At 44.1% G+C, this 18,937-nt stretch overlaps 1 protein-coding gene across 5 annotated transcripts in view; it reads left to right on the top strand.

The window, feature by feature from the left end:
* LOC138946831 (uncharacterized) overlaps nucleotides 1–18,937 on the top strand; it is a 44,799-nt gene that overhangs the window by 13,532 nt on the left and 12,330 nt on the right. For 4 of the 5 annotated variants that reach the window (XM_070318237.1, XM_070318236.1, XM_070318238.1 and 1 more), the window contains 6 exons: nucleotides 171–379; nucleotides 741–885; nucleotides 1,167–1,378; nucleotides 2,680–2,958; nucleotides 16,397–16,513; nucleotides 17,258–17,559. In XM_070318237.1, the coding sequence (XP_070174338.1) occupies nucleotides 171–379; nucleotides 741–885; nucleotides 1,167–1,378; nucleotides 2,680–2,958; nucleotides 16,397–16,513; nucleotides 17,258–17,559 (1,264 nt within the window). Of the gene's footprint in view, nucleotides 1–170; nucleotides 380–740; nucleotides 886–1,166; nucleotides 1,379–2,679; nucleotides 2,959–16,396; nucleotides 16,514–17,257; nucleotides 17,560–18,937 lie in introns of those variants that run through there. The other variant, XM_070318241.1, reaches the window with a different exon arrangement.

An 18,937-nucleotide genomic window follows, 5' to 3' on the forward strand; every position in this document is an offset into this window, starting at 1 on the left:
CAGGAAGGAAAAATGGGTAAGAACAACAAGATCATAATTATACTAAATATTTAGAAAACGAATACGTTGGGATTTTAGATCTCACCCGAAATGAGGAAAATGGCGAGGCAGGTCTTGGGCAGATTGTCGCGTGTGGAAGCGGAAGATATCTATCATTCATCTGTCACCAGCGGTGTCCATGACGGCTGTGGCATCACGGGAAAACGACCCAGGCAAGACGGAGGACCCCATGCAGCCCAGCACGTCGGTACAGTCTGCGCATGCGCGCCTCGGTGAGCATCCCCACGTGGTCAACAGCTCCAGCAAAAGCAGCCAGGCTGCGTCCCTCGCCTCGCGCAAACTGAGCCACATCGGCTCCGGCATCATTCAGAAGATCAGGGTGAGACTGACTGTGTGCTGGATGGCCTGGACACTACAGTGGAACCCTCCTTGCACCACCTCCAACAATCTGACAAATCGGGTCTACAAACAAGGACCAAGTCTTAGAATGGGGGGTAAATGTTCAAAGTCACTGTACATACAATGTAGGGCAAGTCTTAGAATGGGGGGTAAATGTTCAAAGTCAGTGTACATACAATGTAGGGCAAGAGGGATTTTAAAAAGAGAGAGACTTAATCTTAATCTGTACTGCATCAACATGTTCTAAGTGTCAGACTAACACACGCACGCGCGGACGCACGCACGCGCGCGTATACAAATATACCCAGATTTACCTGCGTGCCCTGTGTGTCGGAACCCAGGACAGAGACCTGAAGTGCGTGGCAGTGAAGACGGACTCCAATGCCGCTGAGGTGAAAGGCTTGACGTGTGCCGTGTGTCTGGAGGTCTACAACAACCCCAAGTTCCTCCCCTGTCACCACACCTACTGTGCCGCCTGCATTGAAGGTAAGTACCTGTAGCTATCACAGGTAAATACCTGTAGTAATCTCAGGTGTGTCTGGAGATCTACCAGAATCCCCAGTTCCCCCTGTGCCACTATACCTGTTGTGCCACCTGCACGGAAGGTAAATCCTGTAGGACTGGCTGTGTTTCCTTTGAAATTATTAGGTGGTAAACTTGCAAGACAATGTATTTATCCACATTCACATTTTTAGTCAAAGAGGATGTGAGACTAACCACAGAATGTTTGAGACTAAATTTCCAAAACGTGAATATCTGTTCCTCAGACCTGTCGAGACGGCGGCCGGGCAAGCCCATGAAGTGTCCGACATGCCGGAAGGAGGTGGTGCTGCCATCTGGCGGGGTGAGCGCATTGCAGAACAACTTCTACATCCGCCCCGAGGACCTGGAGAAGGCGCAACGTGGAATCGTGGACAGTTCCAAGTGTCTGTCACACCCCAAGCAAGAACTCGACCTGTACTGCACGGATTGCGAACAGGTAGGCAGTTCACGTAGAGTGCAAACAGGTAGATATTCGTGTTCGATCGTGGTGTTCTGGAGAAGGTATGGTGGAATTGTCCAAGTGTCTGTCACACCTCCAGCAAGACCTCGACCTGTGTTGCACGGCTTGTTGATACAGGAATTTGGCAGTGCGAACAGGTAGACAGTTGATACAGGAATTTGGCAGTGCGAACAGGTAGGCAGTTGATACAGGAATTTGGCAGTGCGAACAGGTAGACAGTTGATACAGGAATTTGGCAGTGCGAACAGGTAGGCAGTTGATACAGGAATTTGGCAGTGCGAACAGGTAGGCAGTTGATACAGGAATTTGGCAGTGCGAAAACTTGTGAGGGTGTCATGTTGTTTGAGATTGAGAGAAGGCGACCAGAGGCATCGTGAAAAGTTCCCTTCCCTAGAAGGCGAACAGAGGCATCGTGAAAAGTTCCCTTCCCTAGAAGGCGACCAGAGGCATCGTGAACAGTTCCCTTCCCTAGAAGGCGACCAGAGGCATCGTGAAAAGTTCCCTTCCCTAGAAGGCGACCAGAGGCATCGTGAACAGTTCCTTTCCCTAGAAAGATCTCGACATGTACCGCACAGAGTGTGATTAGCTAGGCAGCTAGAAATGTGACATGTACAGGTAGATACGTGTTTTGGGATCGTGGTGTTTAGGAGAAAGCAGACCTGGATATCGTGGGCTCCTCTTAGTGTGTCTCTAACCCTTCGCAAGACCTTGACATTACTGAGCTGAGCTGAGCTGAGCTGAGCTGAGCTGAGCCGAGCTGAGCTGAGTGCAAACAGGCAGACCTTTGGTTTTAATCGAAGGCAGCCCGAGGCATGGTGGAATAGAAGTGTGTGTCACACCCACAGTAAGACCTCGACGTGTCCTGCACGGATTGCAAACAGGTAGAAAAAACTTTTGCCATGATCATCATTGTTGGGCGTTCAAACAATCAAGTAGATGCAAACAGGTAGACACTTCATGCGGACATTTGACTTGTACTGCACAGATTGTGAACAGGTAGGCAGTTGACGCAGAGCATGAACAGATAGATAAGTGTGTAAGTAATGGGTGTTGTGCATAGTGGAATTGTCCAAGTGTGTCTCACACCCTCAGCAAGACCTCTGCTTGTACCGGTACAGACTGTGAACAGTGAGGCAGTTGGTCATTGGACGCGAACTGAAGCACAGTTGACACACGATTAACTGGAACTGTTGTCCCTATTATTTATCGTGTATGCACTCGAAAGCTCAAAGACCGCAAAGGATCACGTGGCAAGTACAGCTATCATTACCTCTCAGGTGGTGTGCTTTAAGTGCGTGATGACCAAGCACAAAGACCACTCGATGCAGGACCTGGTGGACGCGGCAGCCGAGGCCAGTGACGTCATCCCTGCCCACAGCAAGGTGCTGGACGCGGTCATCGCTGAGGTGTCAGACCACGCCGAGAAACAGAAGAAGGAACAGAAGTACCTCGAGATGAAGATGGACAAGATCAGGAAGAACTTGCAGAACAGGCATGACACCATCGTCGCCGCTGCACAGAAGTTCCTGCAGGAAAGTCTTGAGGCGGTGGATAAGGTGAGTGTGTGGTTGGGGGTTGAGGCGGTGGATAAGGTGAGTGTGTGGTGGGGGGTTGAGGCGGTGGATAAGGTGAGTGTGTGGTGGGGGGTTGAGGCGGTGGATAAGGTGAGTGTGTGGTGGGGGGTTGAGGCGGTGGATAAGGTGAGTGTGTGGTGGGGGGTTGGGGTGGGGGATGTGGAGGGGGATAGGTGTGTGTGCGTGCGTGCGTGCGCGTGTGTGTGTGTACGTCTGTGTGTGTGTGTGTGTGTGTGTGTGTGTGTGTGTGTGTATGTTTGCTAACGTCCCCTTCGTTCTGCTGCTGACCCACTCCGCCTTCACATCCCTCGCTCGAAACTCGCATCTGCTGGTCAGCGTGCATTCCCCTCCGCGGGCCCCTCCGTCTGGAACTCCCTGCCGCTTGAGCTTCGCCAGAGCCCCTCTCTTGACGCGTTCAAGAGTAGGTTGAAGACTCAGTTCTTCCCGTAGCTGGCTGCGACTTTCATGTTCGACGTGATGTGTTGTGCCCCAAAGACATTCCTGTGCTGTGCTCTGTGAGAGGGGTTTTCTTTGTGCTTATTATTATTTTGTTTGGACCTAGCTATTGATGTGTACATTGTTGTTAAACAGTTGTTTGTTGTATGTTTATCAGGGTTTGCTAGTGTGTGATAGGGTTCGTGTCCGTCTGTAGATGTTAGTTTCTTTGTTAGTCCTGTGTTGACAACTCTTCGACAAGCGCTTAGAACTGTACCCACGGAATACGCGCTATAAGCTTCATATTGATTGATTGATTGAAAAGGAACGCTGTAACTTTGTTATGCGTAGCTGATGGTATACAGCATAGCACAAAGTATGGACTATTGCATTGATAATTGGAAAGCAAAACGAGGTATACGAGTACCAATACTAACACACCAAAACAGTTATAGGAGGGTCTGGCGGCGTATGGGGGCATCACAATACAACACAATAATTATACTTCATTATCTCCATTAGATAAGTCATGTTGTTCATTTCTTTTTATTTTGTTTCATTTACTCTATTATGCCAATGCTGCCATTGTGGTGACACGGGGGTGGGACATGGCTTCCGTCTCTGAGTCTGCACATAAAGTTGACCCGTGTCCGTCCCGGCCTAGATTCGAACTCGAGACCTTATGGTCACACGTTGAGTCTCTACCAGGTCAGCTACCTGGCCCCCGTTGTTGTGGCTGACAACAAGACCATACAAAGAACATTGTGATAACATTTAAAACAATTTAAAGTATGTCATTCTACTAACAACAATTAAAGGCATATTACGGCTGGAGGACACTTTGAAAATACGTTGGAGTAGCCCCCCTTTTCGGATATAGAACGCTTTGTGTGTCGTAACAGGTAATGCACGCATTAGCCATATACATATGCCAATAATGAAATAAACATTAGGAAATGGCAGAAGTTTACAAATATCGACATTTTCTATCAGTGCAACTAAAAACAATCGTTAGAACTTGCATTTACGACATGTCGTACGTGAGAACGTGTCAGTAAAACAAGCACTTGTTGGCTGACTGAATGACTCCTACTATCCTTGGCGGATTATGACATTATTCAGTTATTCTGCAGAAAAACAGAAATGCTGGAGAAAAACTGTCTTTTCTGCAGCATTTCTGCATAATGTCATCTTTCGCCGAAGCAGCGTTTTTTTCTGCAGCAAAACATTTTACTGCAGTAAAATTGAAATCAAGAATGCTGCAGTAAAACGGTGCTGTTGTTTTACTGCAGAAAACCTGTTTTTATTTTTTCTGCAGCATTTTGTACTGGCTCTTGGCGGATTATGACATTATTCAGTTATTCTGCAGAAAAACAGAAATGCTGGAGAAAAACTGTCTTTTCTGCAGCATTTCTGCATAATGTCATCTTTCGCGAGAGCAACGTTTTTTTTCTGCAGTAAAATTGAAATCAAGAATGCTGCAGTAAAACGGTGATGTTGTTTTACTGCAGAAAAACTGTTTACACTTTTTCTTCAGCATTTTGGCATTATTCAGTTATTCTGCAGAAAAACAGAAATGCTGGAGAAAAACTGTCTTTTCTGCAGCATTTCTGCATAATGTCATCTTTCGCCGAAGCAGCGTTTTTTTCTGCAGCAAAACATTTTACTGCAGTAAAATTGAAATCAAGAATGCTGCAGTAAAACGGTGCTGTTGTTTTACTGCAGAAAACCTGTTTTTATTTTTTCTGCAGCATTTTGTACTGGCTCTTGGCGGATTATGACATTATTCAGTTATTCTGCAGAAAAACCAAAATGCTGGAGAAAAACTGTCTTTTCTGCAGCATTTCTGCATAATGTCATCTTTCGCGAGAGCAACGTTTTTATTCTGCAGTAAAATTGAAATCAAGAATGCTGCAGTAAAACGGTGATGTTGTTTTACTGCAGAAAAACTGTTTACACTTTTTCTTCAGTATTTTGGCATTATTCAGTTATTCTGCAGAAAAACAGAAATGCTGGAGAAAAACTGTCTTTTCTGCAGCATTTCTGCATAATGTCATTTTCGCCGAAGCAACGGGTTTTTCTGGAGCAAAACATTTTACTGCAGTAAAATTGAAATCAAGAATGCTGCAGTAAAACGGTGCTGTTGTTTTACTGCAGAAAACCTGTTTACACTTTTTGTGCAGAATTTTGTACTGGCTCATTATAATGTTGGAGCACGCGAGCCCCCCTCTGTCGAGAGATGGACTCATCCAGAATTACCAATAGTTGTGCGTGACTGACACGAATGTATTTTGTCTGTCGGAACAAGCTATTATACTAGGCGACGAATACAAACGCTACTTTACAAGGTCGTTCGTTTTTCTCCAGAAAAAAATGTGACAGACTATTCTGCAGTAAAACAACATCACCGTTTTACTGCAGCATTCTTGATTTCAATTTTACTGCAGTAAAACTGTTTTACTGCAGAACAAAACCGTTGCTCTCGCGAAAGATGACATTATGCAGAAATGCTGCAGAAAAGAACGGTTTTTCTCCAGCATTTCTGTTTTTCTGCAGAATAACTGAATAAAGTCATCATCCGCCAAGGATACCCTACTTCAAGCTAAAACAGACGACAGGTCATGGAAAGCAGTCTGCGAATACTCACAACAAACTACTGATTAAAAAGTGTGTTAATCCCTGCTCTGGATAAAAGACATCGAACTGATGACAACGTGGCAGCGTTCACGCGAAGATATTTTTTTTCTCCAGATTACCACTTCTACATGTTATTACTCAGATCAATGCACGTACTTGGGGCAGATCTGAATTTCACACTGGAAGATGACAAAGGGGTCTTCTGAGTTCAGAACCACATGACATGAATCACGATAGGACAAGATGCAGATTGTGTCGGTGCGTCCCGCTAGCGCAACGTGTCATTTTGTGCTACGTATCGTTTGCGCTATTTTCTGTAGTGTTATCGACACAAATTGCCAAAAACAGTAGTGCTATCGGCACGTAGTGCTATTGCCACAATTCACACATGCCATTATCACTACGTCTCAATAGAACTACGTGTCGATATCACTATTTTTGAAAAACCAATGTACTGTAGCGCTACGTGTCGATAACACTACGTTTCAATATCACTATACTACATGTTCAAACGGCAGACACTTCCCTTTGTGTGTGTGTGTGTGTGTGTGTGTGAGTGTGTATATATATTGTCTGCATGGCTGTCTGTCGGATCTGTATGTCTCTCTGTCTCTGTCTCTCACTCTCACTCTTTTTTTCACCACGTATTTATTTCATGGTTGTTGTTGTTGGTGTGTGTTTTTTATTTTGTTTATTTTGTTTATTTTGTTCTTCTCCCATCCACCGTGGTGTGTATATGAGTCTGTGGCCTTAGTATAATAAACCATTCTGAGCTCTCTCTCTCTCTCTCTCTCTCTCTCTCTCTCTCTCTCTCTCTCTCTCTCTCCCTCTGCCACACAGCACTAATAAACCTTCTTGAAAGCTTGCTTAGCAACATTAATAATAATGAACTCTGTGGTGTCCTATTCGTCGATTTTGCAAAAGCATTCGACGTCATTAATCATGAGTTACTTTTAAGAAAATTAGCTGAGTATAGATTGTCACCCCAAACCCTATGCCTCCTCTCATCTTTCTTAGCCGGACGAGAGTAATCCGTCTGCGTGAATTCCACTATGTCAAGTAAAAGACCGGTGTTATATGGAGTCCCCCAGGGTTCTGTCCTTGGGCCACTTCTTTTCTCTCTGTATATTAACGATCTTCCTTTTAGTGTTAATGATGATTGTGAACTATTTGCTGATGATACGACCATACACACTTCTGATAAAAAAAAGGCAATGGCTATTTTGCCGGTACCGGCAACGTAGCCTGTGCCGGTACCGGCAAAATAACGATATGTTACGGTAGAGGCTATTTTGCCGGTTGGACGCTGCTGAAGCTAGTAAAGTGACACGTCTAGTCGGATTCTCCATCTCACAAAGGCAATACACAAGTAATCTTCAATATTTGTATTTCTGATGTGCAAACTTCAAAAGCAATTACAACCTTGTCTTATACACGAATAAAAACCATATTTCTCTCTCTCTCTCTCTCTCTCTCTCTCTCTCTCTCTCTCTCTCTCTCTCTCTCTCTCTCTTAAAACTTTGTCTTATACACGAATAAAAGCCATCTCTCTCTCTCTCTCTCTCTCTCTCTCTCGCTCTTTCTCTCTCTCTCTCTTAAAACTTTGTCTTATACACGAATAAAAGCCATCTCTCTCTCTCTCTCTCTCTCTCTCTCTCTCTCTCTCTCTCTCTCTCTCTCTCTCTCTTAAAACTTTGTCTTATACACGAATAAAAACCATATTTCTCTCTCTCTCTCTCTCTCTCTCTCTCTATCTCTCTCTCTCTCTCTCTTAAAACTTTGTCTTATACACGAATAAAAGCCATCTCTCTCTCTCTCTCTCTCTCTCTCTCTCTCTCTCTCTCTCTCTCGCTCTCTCTCTCTTTCTCTCTCTCTGCCTCTCTCTCTCTCTCTCTCTAAAAACTTTGTCTTATACACGAATAAAAGCCATATTTCTCTGATTCTCTCTCTCTCTCTCTCTCTCTCTCTCTCTTAAAACACCAAATACACTAATTTAACTGGCAAATATCCGATGATCTCTATGCAAGGAATTAAATACTGGTTATTGTCTCTCTATGATCATTGTCGCTGACTCTCTGTCTCTATGTGTGTGTCATGAATCACATGAAATAGATTGAATATACGGACGTTGAATATACAACAAGTCATCGTCACATCTCTCTCTCTATGATCATTGTCGCTGACTCTCTGTCTCTATGTCTGTGTGTGTGTGTGTGTGTGTGTGTGTGTGTGTGTGTGTGTGTGTGTGTGTGTTTCATTCATAGCAGTTCCTGCAGAACCAGAACTTGGTTTTTGGTCTTGAGCGTTTTCCAGCGCAGAGCAGATGGAGGGATCTGAGACATGAATCACATGAAATAGATTGAGTATTCAACAAGTCATCGTCACATAGTGCACACACAGTACGGAGAGAAGACCGTACAGCCGAGTAGACGTGTTGGACGGCTGTCCATCCGTCCATGTCGAAATATCGCCGAACTTTAATGATGGATATGTTCACGTCCAGTACTGCTGTGGGTACTGCCGAAGGTACCTGCTCAACGGATTGCTCTGAAAGAAGTTCGCCTTTCAGAGCACGGATTGTGTCTGCCTCACCGACAAAGTAGCTCAGAATTTGTCTGTCTCGATCCACCGAGGACTTCTTTGAAAAGGGAACCGGTTTGTCAACCTTGCATTTTTTCCGGCTAGGCAGTCCAATAGCATTTACTACTTTTCCTTTTGGTCTGCCTCTCTTCCGGGATTTTGGTGGTAATGTCACATTATCAAGAGACGTCGACGTAGGCCTTGGTGCGGATGAACCCTCCTCGTCAGACGTCGTAGGCCTTGGTGCAAATGAACCCTCCTCGTCAGACTGTGGTGTTGTTGTTGGTGGTAGTGGGTTTGGGGTGGCTGTCATATCATACACTAGTTCCACAACCGCTACATGAGACGTCGTAGGCCTTGGTGCGACTGAACCATCCTCTTGAGACGTCGTAGGCCTTGGTGCAAATGAACCATCCTCGTGAGACGTAGGCCTTGGTGCGAATGAACCATCCTCGTGAGACGTCGTAGGCCTTGGTGCGGATGAACCCTCCTTGTCAGACTGTGGTGTTGTTGGTGGTGGTGGTGGGTTTGGGGCGACTGTCACATCATACACTAGTTCCACAACCGCTACATGTTTTCCAGATCCCCACATTTTTACAACAGAATCTAACACGCTCAATTTCTCTTGGAAATCAAAGTTGTTTTCTGCAGCTAAAGAAGCCAATTGTTGTCCGAGGTAGAGGGCTCGCCGGTATCGGTCGTTTGCTGTGACAATACGTGGACGAGGCGTCGTTTCGACTGTCACAGGTAGTCGTTCTTCAACAATGTCAGAAAGTGGCTGAAAGAAGCGATGGCCGCGTTTGTAGTATTCAAGTGTCCACCGTTGGGCAATCAATTCAGTGTCGAATAAATCACGACCGCATATCTTTCTCACAGCGAAGATATGTCGACACGGTAGCGACATGGACTTGTAGAAAGTACAATCACAGGATATTGGCGTCACGCAGATTTCCCCTTCTGAACTGGTCACGGAAAAGTGCCCGTTATCCTCTTGGAGTACGACATGGCCTGCTCGCTCCAATTGTTTTTCAACTCGTTTGAACGCGTGTGGGGTGAGGTACTCCATGAACTGCTGTGTACATTCGTCTCTTGTTCGCACGCTACAAGGGACTTTGGAAAACATTTGAGCAACCCTCGTGTCGCGCTCTGTTCGCACCATGGTGAGAAACGAAAAGAAAACAGATAGAAACTCCAGCAGAGAATTCGACGGTGACGTCATTGATTTCAGTTTTTGAAATGTTGATTCCAATCGATTGTTGGTGCGCTCACCGAGGGACATTTGCTTGTGTTTGAACCCCTCAACCCATTGCTCCGTGATCGGTTTCCAATTGATGTTGTAGTAGTCGATGACTCGTCGATCCTGTGTGGACTCTAGGTTTCGGTAGTTGGCATTATACTCTTCTTCGGACGTTGCATACGCCAGCTTTTGTATAATTTCCAGCACTGTAGTCCTCTCTCCCGCACTGATCGCCATCTTCTCTGTGGTGATCTCACGCTTGAACGTCCGCAGGACGTGGAACAGGCAAATCTGTAATGCAGCGTTTGGAATCTCATCTCTGAAAACGTTCCTCTCTACCATATCCTTGTCGGTCATCACGACCTTCGTGTCGGTCCACCGTGGATTGTGTCTCTTGAACAACTGAATCATTTTCCTTATCGTGTGTTCCTCCTCACTGGCCACAACAAACGCTGCGACGATTTCGGTTTCTCCATTCCCGTCCACAATGGTAAGGAGATAGAAGGGCATTCTCAGTTCGTTGGTCTTATGTGTCGCATCCACAAGAATCAGTTCCGGAAATTGGCTGAAGGTGTGCTGCATAGACGCATCTTGTATGAAAATCCCGCTCAGCACATCATTTTCATCTGCTACGTATTCAGCAGTAACGCCTGGTTGACTGTTCAAATAACTGGCGATGTCGTTGAGTTGAGTCTTCGAGCAGGAAGACTTTGACTTTGATTTCACTGAGGTACCGATGTTGTGAATGTCTTTCATGGTTAAAACCTTTCCTGAATTTGTCGACAAATGATGCCGCAGAAGTTTTCTGTCTGCGTTGACCTTGAGCATTTCCTTGGCTTTTTCCTTGTCTTCCTTATTCAATCGGCGTTGAGCCGGCATGACATTATACAAACATTCTAAGACGTTGTGGTTATGAATGTTGTCGAACTTCGTGACCAGCAGATGTGTCCCCTCTGGATTTGCGCGAAGTTTTAGTGTGAACGGACACTCGATTTTAAACGTCTTTTGATTTGGACGTAATCCCGTCGATTTGCTGTGGTGTTTCTTCCCTCCATGTACACACGAGTACGTCAGTTCGTAAAACTTGATGGCGCTATTGAATTTTCTATTTGGACATCGTCCTTGTGCTGCCGCCAGAGTGCGACTGTCGCGTTTCCACAGCTGCACAAATGTGGATTTCTCATACCCCACAAGTGCCTGTTGAAACTCTTCATACGAAGCAAATTGATCACCGACGTTGAAGCCCATTTTGTTGCTGTCTGTCAAACTCCCAAACGTGTGTTTGATTGCCTGTCGGATTGTCGAGCATCGGCCTCGGTTGAACGAAAATCACCCTAAAACGACAGGGCAGATTTGTCCATCAGTGAACACTTCTCTCCCCCAAAGAAATTCCCATCAAAAACTGTCATTTATTGGTGAGTATTTAATCACAGAGAGAGAGAGAGAGAGAGAGAGAGAGAGAGAGAGAGAGAGAGAGAGAGAGAGAGCCTCTACCGGCAAAATAGCCTCTACCGTAACATATCGTTATTTTGCCGGTATACGCAATGGGCAGCGTCCAACCGGCAAAATAGCCTCTACCGTAACATATCGTTATTTTGCCGGTACCGGCAACGTAGCCTACAGGCTACGTTGCCGGTACCGGCAAAATAGCCATTTCGTAAAAAAAATGAGACAAAGTTTATTTATCATTGCAGAACAGTGTAGATGATCTCATTAATTGGACGGAATATAACCACATGAGTCTTCACCCCCAAAAGACCAAATACATGTTAATTACAACAAGGCAAAAAAGACAAAACATCAAGAATAATCCTCATTCCTTATTAATTGGCAACGATGCAATAGCGGAAGTAGGAGATCACAAAGTTTTGGGAGTAAATATCGATAATAATTTATCTTGGACCCATCATGTTAGATCGTCATGTAAAACCATGTCGAGGAAAATATATTTGTTGAACAGAATAAAACACTTTCTTGATCCACACTCAAGGTTATTATTTTATAATGCATACATACAAACCATCACGGATTATTGTTCGACCATCTGGGACTCAGCCAGTGCAAACATTTTAAAACCACTGTATAGTCTACACAGACGAGCACTAAAATCAGTTCTATTAAAACAATCCAGTCTTGTTTTCGACGATAATAAAAAACTTAAGATGTTGCCCTTAAAAGAAAGATTTAAATCAAATAAAGGCGTGCTCCTTCACAAAATCCTTTCCGGCCATGCACCGAGTGCTTTCATTACAAAATTTAGAGCCAAACCAAGCCGAAAATTCCACGTCCCCTTGGTCTTGTGCTTGCGTGTACACACGGGGGTGTTCGGACACCGAGGAGAGTCTGCACACAAAGTTGACTGAGAAATAAATCTCTCGCCGAACGTGGGGACGAACTCACGCTGACAGCGGCCAACTGGATACAAATCCAGCGCGCTACCGACTGAGCTACATCCCCGCCCTGACTTGTTTTTGGCTCACGTAAGTGTAGCCTGTGCGATGCCAACTTTTGTCTGTCTGTGCGTGTATATGTGTGTATGTGTGGGATAGAAACTTTAACATTTGACTGAACACCGAAATACTAAATTTACCGGGTTATTATCCAAGCAACAGCTTCAACGTATTGAAGCAATGATCAACATTTCGTCGGCACGTATGTAGTTAAAGTGTGTATCCAAAGAAAACGGGTGGTGGGGGGTTTGGGGGGGGGGGGGGTAAAAACAGGTGACTGGTTTGTGTCGTGTGTGGTATGTAGACCAGGTCAGGGGTCAAGGTTAGGTCAGATCGCGTGAAGGATTGTGGTATAGATACCGTGAGTTCTCACCCAGCTGCAGTTCGCCGATTCGGGGAAGACGATTTCACATTGTTCGGTTTCGTAGCCCCAGAAAAATAGATAAAGAAGTTACCAAAGGAGATTTCCTACAGGTTGATCTGCACAGCGTGTTTCCAGTGTGTGCGCGAGGAAGCGCTGTCGAAAGCGCAGTGTCGATCTGGCAGTCTTGTCCCCGTAAGTAGGCTACAGACAGACAGATCTAGATCTAGCGTCTCCCACTCTTGCACCGTGTCACCTATGCTTACTGTGTGTGTGTATGTGTGACGGAGTGAATGAGTTTGTGTTACTGTTTGTCGATTTCTTACGGGAGCCTTGAAGGCTTCGCCTCTTGTTTCTACTTGAAAGAGAATATGCACTCTTTTCTGTCAAAATGGGTAGGGGGTGGGGGTAGTAAAAGCATGCCAGTTGAAGATTTTGCGCGACAAGAGATGTATTTCTTTTAACTGTGGTGAAGAGGGATAACTCAACTTGGTATCAAACACAATTTCTGAACACTGCAACCACTCTAACACTTTTGATGTATACTTATGTGTGTCTGTGTTCCATGCTTCTTAATGAGCTTCAAAAATGGGTACAAAAGTGTTTTTTTCTGAATTCAGCTGTAAAATCACTATATTTTATGTTCTATTTTGCTTCCCTATTTCTCTTCTACAGTTTCTGATCATCTGATTATCTTACTATTCTAATTGGAGGAGAATATGCACTCTTTTTTGTCCCAATGGGTTGGGTAGTAAAAGCATCACAGTTGAAGATTTTGCGCGACAAGAGGTGTATTTCTTTTAACTGTGATGAAGAGAGATAACTCAACTTGGTATCAAACACAATTTCTGAACACTGTAACCACTCTAGCACTTTTAATTAATGTATGTCCGTGTTCCATGCTTCTAATTGGGCTTTAAAAATTGGTACAGAAATGTCTTTTTTCTATATTACCAGTAAAATCACTATATTTTATGTTCTATTTTGCTTCCCTATTTCTCTTCTTTAGTTCCTGATCATCTGATTATCTTACTTTTCTAAGGCCTAAAAAAAAAATAGGTGTGGTTACGGTAACCCGACCTACCCTATTTTTAGGGGCCGACCCTATAACTTTTTATTACATTTGTTAAAAAAAAGAGAAAAAAAAAGAAAACGCGTGCAGAAAACGCGTGCAGAAAACGCAATGAATGCGAAAGCGCCCGAGTCGCACACTTATTTCCCTGTCAAGTAGGTTTAATTTGTACACATTAGAAAAAAAGTTTTTAAAAAAAATCAAAAAAAGTGATTGCCTACCTTCCTACCCTATTTTTTTGGGCTATGTTACCGTAACCACACCTATTTTTTTTTGTTGTTGCCTAATTGGAAGGGAATATGCACTCTTTTCTGTCAAAATGGGTACGGGGTAGGGGTAGTAAAAGCATGCCAGTTCAAGATTTTGCGCGACAAGAGGTGTATTTCTTTCAACTGTGGGGAAGAGGGATAACTCAACTTGGTATCTAACACTATTTCTGATCACTGTAATCACTCTTACACTTTTAATGTATGTTTGTCTGTGTTCCATGCTTCAATTTAAGCTTCAAAAATGGGTACAAAAGTGTTTTTTTCTGAATTCACTAGTAAAATCACTATATTTTATGTTCTAGTTTGTTTCCCTATTTCGCTTCTTCAGTTTTTGATCATTTGATTGTTATTTTGTTTACATATTTACAACATAATCTTACCATTTCTTCAGTAGTGTTTGCGTGAAAAAGTCTGATACCTATGCTCAAACTTCAGTCGCTATCTGAAAACTTTGCGCGACAAGCTCTTTTCTTTTTACATTTAGTCAAGTTTTGACTAAATGTTTTAACATAGAGGGGGGAATCGAGACGAGGGTCGTGGTGTATGTGTGTGCGTGTGTGCGTGCGTGTGTGTGTGTGTGTGTGTGTGTGTGTGTGTGTGTGTGTGTGTGTGTGTGTGTGTGTGTGTGTGTGTGTCTGTCTGTCTGTCTGTCTGTTTGTCTGTCTGTGTGTGTGTGTAGAGCGATTCAGACTAAACTACTGGACCGATCTTTATGAAATTTGACATGAGAGTTCCTGGGTATAATATCCTCAGATGTTTTTTTCATTTTTTTGATAAATGTCTTTGATGACGTCATATCCGGCTTTTCGTGAAAGTTGAGGCGGCACTGTCACGCTCTCATTTTTCAACCAAATTGGTTGACATTTTGGTCAAGTAATCTTCGACGAAGCCCGGACTTCGGTATTGCATTTCAGCTTGGTGGCTTAAAAATTAATTAATGACTTTGGTCATTAAAAATCTGAAAATTGTAAAAAAAAAATGTTTTTTTATAAAACGATCCAAATTTACGTTCATCTTATTTTCCATCATTTGCTGATTCCAAAAACATATAAATATGTTATATTTGGATTAACAACAAGCTCTGAAAATTAAATATATAAAAATTATTATCAAAATATTTTTTTCCAAATCAATTTAAAAACACTTTCATCTTATTCCTTGTCGGTTCCTGATTCCAAAAACATATAGATAAGATATGTTTGGATTAAAAACACGCTCAGAAAGTTAAAACGAAGAGAGGTACAGAAAAGCGTGCTATCCTTCTTAGCGCAACGAATACCCCGCTCTTCTTGTCAATTCCACTGGCACTGCCTTTGCCACGGGCGGTGGAGTGACGATGCTACGAGTATACGGTCTTGCTGCGTTGCGTTGCGTTCAGTTTCATTCTGTGAGTTCGACAGCTACTTGACTAAATGTTGTATTTTCGCCTTACGCGACTTGTTGTTTTATCCTGATAAAGCAAACCTTGAACTAACAGAAAACATAACTTTTAAAATAGCCTAATCACTTTGAAATATGGCCTCAATAGTATACTCCAGCCTTAAGTGGGAATGAGTTGCACATATTGAAATGTTTGTAACGTTGTTATGTATGTCATATGATGATGCATGTAACGGTAGGTGATGGAGGATGGTCACGAGGCAGTGGTGAAGGATGTAATATTGTGACACATGTAACGCTAGGTGATGGAGGATGATCACAAGGCAGTGGTGAAGGATGTAATATTGTGACACATGTAACGGTAGGTGATTGAGGATGGTCACAAGGCAGTGGTGAAGGATGTAATGTTGTGACACATGTAACGCTAGGTGATTTAGGATGGTCACAAGGCAGTGGTGAAGGATGTAATATTGTGACACATGTAACGGTAGGTGATGGAGGATGGTCACAAGGCAGTGGTGAAGGATGTAATATTGTGACACATGTAACGGTAGGTGATGGAGGATGGTCACAAGGCAGTGGTGAAGGATGTAATATTGTGACACATGTAACGGTAGGTGATGGAGGATGGTCACAAGGCAGTGGTGAAGGATGTAATATTGTGACACATGTAACGGTAGGTGATGGAGGATGGTCACAAGGCAGTGGTGAAGGATGTAATATTGTGACACATGTAACGCTAGGTGATGGAGGATGGTCACAAGGCAGTGGTGAAGGATGTAATATTGTGACACATGTAACGGTAGGTGATGGAGGATGGTCACGAGGTAGTGGTGAAGGATGTAATATTGTGACGCATGTAACGGTAGGTTATGGAGGAGGTTCACGAGGCAGTGGTGCAGGATGTAATAATTATTGTGACGCATGTAACGCTAGGTGATGGAGGATGTTAACGAGGCAGTGGTGAAGGATGTAATATTGTGACGCATGTAACGCTAGGTGATGGAGGATGTTACTGAGGCAGTGGTGAAGGATGCCAAGTTCGCCCAGAGCTACATGGCGTCGCTCAACCGGCTCCAGAAGAACATCGAGATCGCCATCAAGACCAAGGCGAAGGTGAGAGACCAGGCTTGACAGTGCTTCTGCTGTTGCTGCTTCTGTTGCTGCTTCTGTTGCTGCTTCTGTTGCTGCTTCTGTTGCTGCTTCTGCTGTTGCTTCTGCTGTTGCTTCTGTTGCTATTTTTGACTCCCCTGAGTAATCAGTAGACTCCTGGGAATGAGCAGTGTTCGGCCGTCCGTAGACAAAAAAATTAACGTTGAGGTAATCTCGGATGTTTCTGAAGCTACAGCTATAAAACTGTGCACACTTCTAGAGTTTAATGATATCCCGTCATGATCCCAGTTTGGTAGAGATCGTGGAGGCTGACTGAGATATACGGGTGGGGTACGGGTGTTGTGTGATCATGTCCAGGTGGAGATCGTGGAGGCTGACTGAGATATACGGGTGGGGTACGGGTGTTGTGTGATCATGTCCAGGTGGAGATCGTGGAGGCTGACTGAGATATACGGGTGGGGTACGGGTGTTGTGTGATCATGTCCAGGTGGAGATCGTGGAGGCTGACCGAGATATACGGGTGGGGTACGGGTGTTGTGTGATCATGTCCAGGTGGAGATCGTGGAGGCTGACCGAGATATACGGGTGGGGTACGGGTGTTGTGTGATCATGTCCAGGTGGAGATCGTGGAGGCTGACCGAGACATACGGGTGGGGTCCGGGTGTTGTGTGATCATGTCTAGGTGGAGATCGTGGAGGCTGACCGAGACATACGGGTGGGGTACGGGTGTTGTGTGATCATGTCTAGGTGGAGATCGTAGAGGCTGACCGGGACATGCGGGTGGGGTACGGGTGTCGGGCCGCGGTGGACGAGCTGCTGACCCAAAGGCGAGACTCAGTGTGCCGACCAGTGGTCCGCTTCGGCATCTACACTGACCAGCTGCTGCAGGCCGTCAGGCAGTTCCTAGGCCCCATCGACCGGGTGGAGGTGACCCTGAACATGCCCGAGATGAACGTGGCGGAGAAGTTCCGGTGTGGGGACGAGTATGACACGGAGGTCTTCTCGCTGTGTCCAAAGGATAACGGCACCATGTCCGTGTCCTACGAGAGGCGAGTCGCACGAGTGTTCGGTTTAAACAAGTTGTTTTTACATTTAACCATGATACGATAATAACATGGAAAACAATAGCGACACGAACTCAAGCGATCGCTTATGTTACGTGCCCTAGATAGATGGAAAATTATACAATCATGATTTCGGACACAACAATACTATTATACTCTGGGACACTCTGAGTTAAAATTAAAACCAAACAAAAGCCAGCAAAGATTAAGGCAGAACGAGCCGTTTTTCTTTAGCCCCGGGGAAAACCACATGAACAAATGCAAACCAACATTGTACATGAATGTCGACATAATTACCAGGTACATGTATTACAATCAAATTACCATTATACAAATATCATAAAGGAAACGTCAGCAAAATACCAAAGCAAACAGTTAAGAGAAAAGCAAACTACACGATGCATAAATAGAGAATACTACATGGCTTGCTGTGTCGTACCAGATTTACACGAGTAGCAACGAGTGTAAATCTGGTATGACACAGCAAGCCATGTAGTATTCTGTTTATCCTACATACTGTACTTTCGTGTATTTTACTGAAAATGTCCTGCAGTCGAGGCGGCTAAATTGAAGACGCTTGTTTTGGAACCTCGATCTCTTCTAAAGCCTCCTGCAATCTATTACGTCAAAGCAAAGAAACGTCACTCTGAAAGTGTGGCGTGACGTGTTAGTTCTAAAAATTCATCGAGGGTAATTAGCGAGCGCAATTTTTTTTCTATAATGACGTTTGTCTCGGTGACTTTGGCATCATAAGCAGTGGAAAAACAGGTCCCTGCCAGACTTGCTTGACATGACCTCATTTACATGATATACACACGTGTGATTTGAACGATTATTATCTCCCGGGTGTCTCTCTCACGTATGTAGGATAATCCATACTTAATACCTTTCAATCTTACATTAACGATACAAAATGCGTTTCAATTTAGCCACTGCTTTAATATTCATTAAATTGTGATGGTTAATTACATTAGGATGATGACACAAATAATGTCCTAACAAAATCTTCCGTTCATAATTAATTCTTCCATCAGAACAATTAAACAAGTATAGTAGAACCCACCTTTCTAGGCCGAGCCAATTTAAGATTCCCCCTTTGTTGAGACCTTCCTTGTTCACATTTGTGGTCCATAGTACCAGTCACATTTGTGGTCCATAGTACCAGTCACATTTGTTGTCCATAGTACCAGTCACATTTGTTGTCCATAGTACCAGTCACATTTGTTGTCCATAGTACCAGTCACATTTGTTGTCCATAGTACCAGTCACATTTGTTGTCCATAGTACCAGTCACATTTGTTGTCCATAGTACCAGTCACATGTGTTGTCCATAGTACCAGTCACATGTGTTGTCCATAGTACC

Source organism: Littorina saxatilis, linkage group LG14, assembly GCF_037325665.1.
Source record: "Littorina saxatilis isolate snail1 linkage group LG14, US_GU_Lsax_2.0, whole genome shotgun sequence".
NCBI classification, from domain to species: Eukaryota; Metazoa; Mollusca; class Gastropoda; order Littorinimorpha; family Littorinidae; genus Littorina; species Littorina saxatilis.